General features: G+C 46.3%; 1 protein-coding gene across 1 annotated transcript in view; it reads right to left on the bottom strand.

Moving 5' to 3' along the window:
* The window catches only part of LOC311225697 (1-phosphatidylinositol 4,5-bisphosphate phosphodiesterase eta-1-like), a gene marked incomplete at both ends in the record, with an annotated part of 154,140 nt that overhangs the window by 78,279 nt on the left and 65,861 nt on the right, over positions 1-10,000 (bottom strand). Inside the window, one exon of the mRNA XM_084311094.1 lies at positions 4,756-4,927. Coding sequence (XP_084167220.1) covers positions 4,756-4,927 — 172 coding nt within the window. The remainder of the gene's footprint in view (positions 1-4,755; positions 4,928-10,000) is intronic.

The following is a 10,000-nucleotide window of genomic DNA, read 5'->3' as shown; positions in this document are numbered from 1 at the left end:
CGTGTGTGTGTGTCATCGTGTGTGTGTGTCATCGTGTGTGTGTGTCATCGTGTGTGTGTGTGTCATCGTGTGTGTGTGTGTGTGTGTGTCATCGTGTGTGTGCGTGTCATCGTGTGTGTGTGTGTGTCATCGTGTGTGTGTGTCATCGTGTGTGTGTGCGTGTGTCATTGTGTGTGTGTGTGTGTGTCATCGTGTGTGTGTGTCATCGTGTGTGTGCGTGTGTCATTGTGTGTGTGTGTGTGTCATCGTGTGTGTGTGTCATCGTGTGTGTGTGCGTGTCATTGTGTGTGTGTGTGTCATCGTGTGTGTGTGCGTGTCATCGTGTGTGTGCGTGTCATCGTGTGTGTGTGTGTGTCATCGTGTGTGTGTGTGTCATCGTGTGTGTGTGTCATTGTGTGTGTGTGTGTCATCGTGTGTGTGTGTGTCATCGTGTGTGTGTGTGTGTGTGTCATCGTGTGTGTGTGTGTGTCACCGTGTGTGTGTGTGTGTGTCATCGTGTGTGTGTGTCATCGTGTGTGTGTGTGTCATCGTGTGTGTGTGTCATCGTGTGTGTGTGTCATCGTGTGTGTGCGTGTCATCGTGTGTGTGTGTCATCGTGTGTGTGTGTCATCGTGTGTGTGTCATCGTGTGTGTGTGTCATCGTGTGTGTGTGTGTCATCGTGTGTGTGTGTCATCGTGTGTGTGTGTGTCATCGTGTGTGTGTGTCACCGTGTGTGTGTGTGTCATCGCGTGTGTGTGTGTGTCATCGTGTGTGCGTGTCATCGTGTGTGCGTGTCATTGTGTGTGTGTGTGTGTCATCATGTGTGTGTGTGTCATCGTGTGTGTGTGCGTGTCATCGTGTGTGTGTGTGTCATCGTGTGTGTGTGTGTGTGTGTCATCATGTGTGTGTGTGTCATCGTGTGTGTGTGTGTCATCGTGTGTGTGTGTGTCATCGCGTGTTTGTGTCATTGTGTGTGTGTGTGTCATCGTGTGTGTGCGTGTCATCGTGTGTGTGTGTGTGTCATCGTGTGTGTGTGTCATCGTGTGTGTGCGCGTGTCATCGTGTGTGTGTGTGTGTGTCATCGTGTGTGTGTGTCATCGTGTGTGTGCGTGTGTCATTGTGTGTGTGTGTGTGTCATCGTGTGTGTGTGTCATCGTGTGTGTGTGTGTCATCGTGTGTGTGTGTGTCATCGTGTGTGTGTGTGTCATCGTGTGTGTGTGTGTCATCATGTGTGTGTCATCGCGTGTGTGTGTCATCGTGTGTGTGTGTGTCATCGTGTGTGTGTGTGTCATCATGTGTGTGTGTGTGTCATCATGTGTGTGTGTGTCATCGTGTGTGTGTGTGTCATCATGTGTGTGTGTGTGTGTCATCATGTGTGTGTGTGTGTCATCATGTGTGTGTGTGTCATCGTGTGTGTGTGTGTCATCGTGTGTGTGCGTGTCATCATGTGTGTGTGTGTGTCATCATGTGTGTGTGTGTCATCGTGTGTGTGTGTGTCATCATGTGTGTGTCATCGCGTGTGTGTGTGTCATCGTGTGTGTGTGTGTCATCGTGTGTGTGTGTGTCATCGTGTGTGTGTGTGTCATCGTGTGTGTGTGTGTGTCATCGTGTGTGTGTGTGTGTCATCGTGTGTGTGTGTGTGTCATCGTGTGTGTGTGTGTGTCATCGTGTGTGTGCGTGTCATCATGTGTGTGTGTGTGTCATCATGTGTGTGTGTGTCATCGTGTGTGTGTGTGTCATCATGTGTGTGTCATCGCGTGTGTGTGTGTCATCGTGTGTGTGTGTGTCATCGTGTGTGTGTGTGTGTGTGTGTGTCATCGTGTGTGTGTGTGTCATCGTGTGTGTGTGTGTGTCATCGTGTGTGTGTGTGTGTCATCGTGTGTGTGTGTGTGTCATCGTGTGTGTGTGTGTGTCATCGTGTGTGTGCGTATCATCGCGTGTGTGTGCGTGTCATCATCGTGTGTGTGTGTGTGTCATCGCGTTGTGAGTGGATTTTGATTGACATGCAGGGAACAACACAAAGCGGGAGGGCGATTCCGCCAGAAGAACAATAGCCTATAGGTAGCCTGAACCCTGAATCACTAATCACTAGGCCCGCCTACTTTCAAAATAATTCTGCGAAAGGAATGCAATTTTATTATAATGGTATCATCGTACGCTTCTTTATCCAGGAACACAGGCATTCTGAAACTTTCTGATCAAATCTGGAATTGAAATTGTAATGATGCGCATCAGGGATGTCGTCTTGGGACGGGATCGTTCCCTCAGAGAACAGAGGCGTTCTGAGATCAAATCTTAATTTGAAATTGTAATGATGCAGGAAGGAAATCTATACAGGACTGGATCATTCACTTGGCCTTATTATTCTTTAGGCATGAACTGAATCCACTGTCTTTACACCTGTATCACTGTAAATATTATACTACAACTCTGTACATACATCTGATTAGCACTTGTACTCAGTAGTACTCATTTGTATATTTTGTACCCAGTTTAATCACCTGTACGTTGTATATTGCTGTTGCACTTTACTGCTACATTTGCACTATGGTTTGATGTCAAACTTCTTTTCGTTGTACTGTACTTGTGCTGTATGATGATAGATTTGAATCTAATCTAATTTAATTTGACATTGATTATTAACGATCTACATTTGAGAGGAGAAGAGGAAAGGAGTGCTGTTGAGTTACAGTAATAATGAGATTGAATGAGAGTGTCGTGGAACCGGAGAGGTTAATTATGCGTCACCATCTTGGTTGATGGTGAATTGAATACAAGTTAGTTTAGCAGTTCGGTAGAGGACTTGACGTTCTCTGGCCAGGAGAATTGGGTCAAGCTCCCTGACTTTCTTGTCAGTTCACCTTATAACCTTATCGGACACAAAGGAAGGGGGCGGGGGAAGGGAGTGACCGGGTGATAGGGGGTAAGGGGTGAGTTTTGAATTTATGTTCCAGATGCAATTTAAGTTAGAAGCTAGACTATTCATTTGGTTCACGATGCGCACTGAACCAAGTCCTGTACCAAATACGTGTGCCATTATTACCAGCTCTCAAATAAAAGTGTGGATGGATAGATAGATAGATAGATAGATAGATAGATAGATAGATAGATAGATAGATAGATAGATAGATAGATAGATAGATAGATAGATAGATAGATAGATAGATAGATAGATAGATAGATAGATAGATAGATAGATAGATAGATAGATAGATAGATAGATAGATAGATAGATAGATAGATAGATAGATAGATAGATAGATAGATAGATAGATAGATAGATAGATAGATTTTTCCACAAGAGCCTACATTTAATTTAACGAGGCTGCTAGAATCCTGCTAGAATCGCATAGATGCGTGTTAAGGGCTGCGTGTTAGGGGCTACTGTGTCCTGTCTGTGTTAGGTAAGGTTCATTCAGTGTGTTAGCTCATTTTGTGTTTTAGAGTTTGTTCTAAAGGGAACGAAACGCTTGGACTGTAGTCGATTTAACTGTAGTAAAACAAAGCCGGTTTAAGCACACAGACACTACAGCGACAATAAATGATTCTAGACCTATACAACTTTAGTATTCAACGATTTGTTTGTTGTTGTTTTATTGAATATTTAGGGCTTCTTCAGTCAGTGTCTCTCCTCTCTCTCCCTGCTGTGCTGTCTGCCTGCTCTGACGAGAACCATCTATCTATCTATCTATCTATCTATCTATCTATCTATCTATCTATCTATCTGGCGAATGCAAATGACAAGCCAGAGCTTGAGGACCCTCCCATATCCTCCACGTCTGCTGTCTGGGAACATCACCGTTTCCCAGTGAGTTACACAGTAGCAGTGAGCAGAGGCAAGTGGACACAGGCCGAAGAAGACAGCATCGAACTGAAACTGAAAGCATGTGTCGCTGACGGTACGTGGAATACGGATGACTCGTGTTACGTAATCACATGATTGAAATCAGCCGCATTCCAACCATGACTTTTTTTGTACCGTTAGAGGCCTAGTTAATATTTAGTCATCCATCCATCCATCCATCCATCCACCCACCCTTCATCCATCCATCCATCCACCCATCCATCCATCCATCCATCCATCCATCCATCCATCCATCCATCCATCCATCCATCCATCCACCCACCCATCCATCCATCTATAGACCACCGCAACACTTCGGTATTCTGAAATCATGGGAGAGAGAGCGGGAGAGAAAATGAACTCTGCATGCGCAGATTGATAAACCTAGATCTCTGGACAATCCAGAGAGACTCCGTGGGCAATCTGCGCATGCGGAGTTGGGGAGTAGGTGCGGAAAAGTGAGTATAGCTCGGCCGAGAAAGTGCCGATCGACTTGGGATTGGTTTCTCTGCGCTCAGGCGTATAAAAGTATATTGGGTCATGTCTACAGCACTCCCACAGCCGTAGCTACAACCACTTAACACTTTCTGCGCCAACCCCGAGATTTCTCGGGTTATCTCGCCAGCGGTTGAGCGCCAAAACCCGAGATTTCTCTGGTTTTCATAGTTTTTTCTATTTCAATATTCTATACACTCTCACGACCTCGGTGTTATCATTGGAACTCATTCGGAGATCCGAGAGTGCAGTACCGGCCGAATCCTGCTAGGTGGCAGTATCGCCTACCCCTTTGAAATTTTATTTCACACTGTGTGTTATCCATTTGTCCCCATCCATCCATCCATCCACCCATCCATCCATCTATCCACCCACCACTAAACCAACCAACCATCCATCCATCCATCCTTCCCTCCATCTATCCATGCATCCTTACCTTGATGAGTATCTTGCCCAGCAGGCTGTGAGGACTCGGCAGTGTCTTGGAGTCCCTGGTTAGAGCCTCTCCCAGGTCCAGTTTGTCTCCCAGGATCTCCTTGAGGTACTTGGCGATCTTCTTCTGCTGCTGGATGTTACAGTGATTCTCTATGGACAGAATCACCGGGTACCTGAGGAGAACAGAACACACATGGCCCGTACCAAAGTTACTACAACAACAACAACAACAACAACAACAGACAATGTCTAAAATGGTAAATTCACTCAAACCAACGGTTTTGATTTAAGACTGATAAACCAAGTAACCCCTGCACCCAAAAAAAAGAAGAAGAACGATGAGCCACGTGAGTGAACGGGTGAATGTGAGGCAAAAGTTGTAAAGCGCTTTGGATAAAAGCCGTTATATAAATGCAGCCCTTTAATGTTACTGAACGCTCAATGCTACATAAATGGTAAATGGTGCATTTATATAGTTATTTTTATCCAAAGCGCTTTGCAGTTTGTTCCTCACATTCACCCATTCACTCACACATTCACACACCGACGGCGGAGGTGACCATGCGAGGTGCCGACCTGCTCATCGGGAGAAGCTAGGGGTTAAGTGTCTCGCTCAAGGACACTTTGACACGCTGCCCGGCAGGAGCGGGAATCGATGACTGCTCTACCTATACATGTCGCCCCTAACATGTACCACAGGTAGCATACTAGGAGTCATTTGTTTGGCGTTCGCCTTCCCCTTCCGTTCATTGCATTTGTATTCTGAACAGGTAATGCGCTATGGAAGCGTGATGCGACTCACTAACGTTAGTGACGGGTGCAATGGCGCTTGTTAACTATCACAAATTAGATTTTCAGAGATGAACAGCTAAATGGAAGCACGGCACGACAAAGGGCTAGTCGTATTGTTTAGTTATTGTTGTTTTAGTCTTAAACAACACAACTCTGCTATTTCAGCGGCGCACCGTCTATATACCTTCTGCTCACTCTACCTAGACGCCTCAAGCAAGCGGAGGAAATTCCTACGGTATGTGAGAACACGTCTGTGCTACATGTGTGAAGGGTGACTCCAGGCGACGCACGCAGCCACGTACACGATTATACGTGACACGAGTTCACGTGTCAAAGATGCTTCAGTAAATCTGTTCTCTTTGCAAGTCTCTTCGTGAATCTTGTATTTCCTATAGCCTCGTGTTTGTTCCTGTTTTTTTAGTTAGATGGTAAATGGCTACAATTTGTTCCTCACATTTTACCCATTCACTCACACATTCACACACAGACGGCCGGAGCTATTAGGGGTGTCTTGCTCAAGGACACATCGACACGCTGCCCGGGAGCAGCGGGAATCGAACTGGGAACCTCCGGATTAGACCAGACGACGGCTCTACCCCCTGAGCCACTATTAGTTTGTGTTTTGTAGCGAGCAACCTTTTCTCCAGTTCCTGCTATTTCCGTGTGCTCTGTCCTCTCTGTCACCCACTACATTAAATCCTCCCTGTGGGGTTCACCTCTGGCCTCTGCCTCCCTGCGTCCTGCATTTTGGGAGTCACCACACCCCTCGCTGTGAATACAAGTCGGTAAACGAGACAGGGAGATAATGAAAATAAATTGCACTTCGTTTTATTGTATCGTAGGCTACTTTATATGATAAGTACGGGCTAGTCTTATTTCTTTTTTTTTTATCTACTTTTTCTCCCCATTTTCTATTTTTCTCCCTTCCCCAATTTCGTATTGTCCAATTCTACCCTCCCCTGTCTCGAACGTTGTTAGACCATGCCTCCCACTGGTCGGCTGCAATGTGGACGAAGCCTTGCATCAAGTGTCCCCTCCGGTACACGAGGAGGCAGCCGGCGCATCTTTTCACCTGCACAGCGCGATCTCTCAGCGGCGAGGAGTAACGCGTGGGAGGGACACGCCGCCCCCGTTGCTTCCTGATTCTGCTGCGCAGGCGCACCAACCAACCTGTAGGAGTCGCTGTCCACAGCGTCCGATCCCCATCCACCAGCTTCCCACCCCCTAATACTGCCAATTGTATTAGTATGAACGACCAGCCAAGCCGGAAGCAACGCCAAGAGCTGGGCTCGACCCAGCATCTCCTGCGTTGGTGGCGAGCGCCTTGCCCACTGCGCCACCTAGCCGCCCTGGCTAGTCTTATTTCTAAAGCTTTGAAATGCATTAAACTAGATTGTATGATACACGCATACAGAGATCAGATGCATGTCAAGTATGAAGGGCATACAGAATATACTATTTATGTTTTCCTATTTGCCAAATTTCCAATCAGGTCTCTGACATCAAGGACACCTAATCATCCCTTCCCCTTAATTGGCTGATATCAATCCCTGTCTCCTGAGCCGTTCAGCCATTGTGTAGTCAGTGTGATGTGTGCCTGGTGCAGTGTATGCTACCAGTGGTGGTGAAGGAGGCAATTTCCACCCTACATTGTGGGGAGCGCTTGAGAAAAAACGCGATATAAATGTAATGAATTATTATTGTTATTATTATTATTATTATTACTATTTATTTATTTATTATTATGTTCATGGAAATTGATCAGCATTTCTGAAATTCTGAACATTTGTATTGTGGGACATAGCGATGTCAAAATTGTCACAACAAAGAATACGTCGCAATATTTAGATGAATATATTTTATCCAAAGCGCTTTGCAGTTTGTTCCTCACGTTCACCCATTCACTCACACACTGATGGCGGAGGCGACCAATATGCAAGGTGCCAAGCTAGGGGTTAAGTGTCTTGCTCAAGGACACTTTGACACACTGCCCGGAAGGAGCGGGAATTCTTGAGATAACCATTCAAAAACACTGGTTGGTTATCCGTGAGGTTTATCCGTAGATTAAACACAACAAAGATAGAGCGGATATTTCTTGCGAAAAATATATTAGAGCGAAATAATAACCTTTTGGTGTCAAGGAAATGTCCTCAGAAATGTCCACAGAACCACCCGGAAGGCTTATAAAATGTGACCGTCATTGCCTAACAGACTCACATGAGACTGATTCGTCGACGTGGTATGAATCCCATTCACGAGACAGCCTCTCCGGCCCGGGCTGGCTCCAGATTCATTACAAAATGCATTTAATTTTCCCACGCCAGACTCCAGCGGACGACCATGAAAAACCAAATAAGAAGTTAATGAAACAGAGTATAAACACCTCTGCTGTGACACCATGTGTGTGTGTGTCTGTCTGTGTGTGTGCGTCTGTGTTTTCATTTAGAGAAGGTGAAATGACTTGTGTCTAGACGGCAGCAAAAAGGCTCAAATGTCAGATCTGTCAGACTGGCAGCTCCCCCTCCGGGGAAAGAATGTAGCTCCTGCCTCCACCTCCTCTCTCACACACACACAGACACACACACACACAGACACACACACACACATGTGGTAAAACACACACACACACACACACACACACACACACACATGTGGTAGGAGCCCTCTATACCTCTTCTCCCATCACACACACACATGGGAAAACACACCAAGGAAATAGGTACGAGCCCTTGCATTTATATAGCGATTTTATCCAAAGCGCTTTACAATTTGTTCCTCACATTTGACCCATTCACACACACATTCACACACCAACGGCGGAGGCAACCGTGCAAGGTGCAACCTGCTCATCGGGATCAGTTAGGGTAAGTGTCTTGCTCAAGGACACTTCGACACGCTGCCCGGGAGGAGCGGGAATCGAACGGGAACCTCTGGATTACCCCCTAATCTCGCTTCCATCACACACACATGCGCGCGCGCGCACACACACACACACACACACACACACACGCACACGCACACGCACACGCACACACACATAGTCACACACACATACATACTGTACATAGACATACAATGCACCATACAAAGCACATACATATCTATTCCACTGTATTTTTATTCTAATTTAGTGTATATATTCTACTACAATCCTGCACAATTGTACAGCCTTGTATCCTATTGTATTTTTTATTCTAATTTAGTTTATATATTGCATTTTATTTTATTCTACCATAATTGTCTGTTAATATTGTGCCGAATGACAAGACAGATTCCTTGTATGTGCAAAACTTACTTGGCAATAAAGACCTTTGTGATTCTCATGGCTCTGAGAAAAGTAGCCATGTCATGCACACACAGTCACACTGTCAAGCCGTTTCCCAGACACAGACGACACCCCCCTGGCCTCCTCCCAGGTGAAACGGAGGAGCTAAATGAGCTGTGTAATCTGTGTGCGATGGTGAGCGACAGCGGAGACACTCAATCCGATCCGAGGCAGGCAGCCCACTGGCCCTTCATTACAATAACAGGAGGCACCGGTGATAAATATCACCTGGAGGACGCGGGGGGGTGTAGGATGGAGGCAGAGGATAGAGAGAGAGAGAGAGAGAGAGAGAGAGAGAGAGAGAGAGAGAGAGAGAGAGAGAGAGAGAGAGAGAGAGAGAGAGAGGAGAGAGAGAGAGAGAGAGAGAGAGAGAGAGAGAGAGAGAGAGGAGGGAGGAGGGGAGGGAGGGGGGCAGGGCGAGGGAGAGAGGGGAGAGAGATGGAGGGATAAGAAAATGAGAGAGGGAGAGATAGAGAGAGAAAGAGAGAGAGGAAGAGGTGGAGGATAAAGCAGATGAGAGAGGGACAGAGATAGAGGGGGAAAAGAGAGCGAGAGAGAGAGAGAGGAGATAAAGAAAATGCGAGAGGGACAGAGATAGAGAGAGAAATGGAAAGAGAGAGAGAGAGAGGAAGAGGGAGAAAGAGATGGAGGGATAAAGAAAATGAGAGAGGGACAGAGATAGAAGAGAGAAAGGAAAGAGAGAGATAGAGATAGAGATATAGAGAGAGAGGAAGAGAGAGAGAAGGAGATGGAGGGATAAATAAAATGAGAGAGAGAGAGAGAGAGAGAGAGAGAGAGAGAGAGAGAGAGAGAGAGAGAGAGAGAGAGAAAGAGAGAGAGAGTGGCCCAAACACTCCAATTAATTGATTATCCTCACTCTCAACATTCGGAGAGGTTAGGCCTATTAGCCAGGTAATTACTTGACAATGATATCTCCTGCAATGCACCCCGCACTAATTAGCATGTGAGAGTGTGTGTGTGTGTGTGTGTGTGTGTGTGTGTGTGTGTGTGTGTGTGTGTGTGTGTGTGTGTGTGTGTGTGTGTGTGTGTGTGTGTGTGTGTGTGCGTGTGTGTGTGTGTGTGTGTGTGTGTGCGTGCGCGCGCGCGTGCGTGCGTGCGTGCGTGCGTG

Source organism: Notolepis coatsorum, assembly GCF_963971535.1.
Source record: "Notolepis coatsorum genome assembly, chromosome: 1".
Taxonomy (NCBI): domain Eukaryota; kingdom Metazoa; phylum Chordata; class Actinopteri; order Aulopiformes; family Paralepididae; genus Notolepis; species Notolepis coatsorum.
The sequence above is the reverse complement of the archived record's forward strand: the minus strand, read 5'-3'. Positions and strand labels throughout refer to the sequence as shown.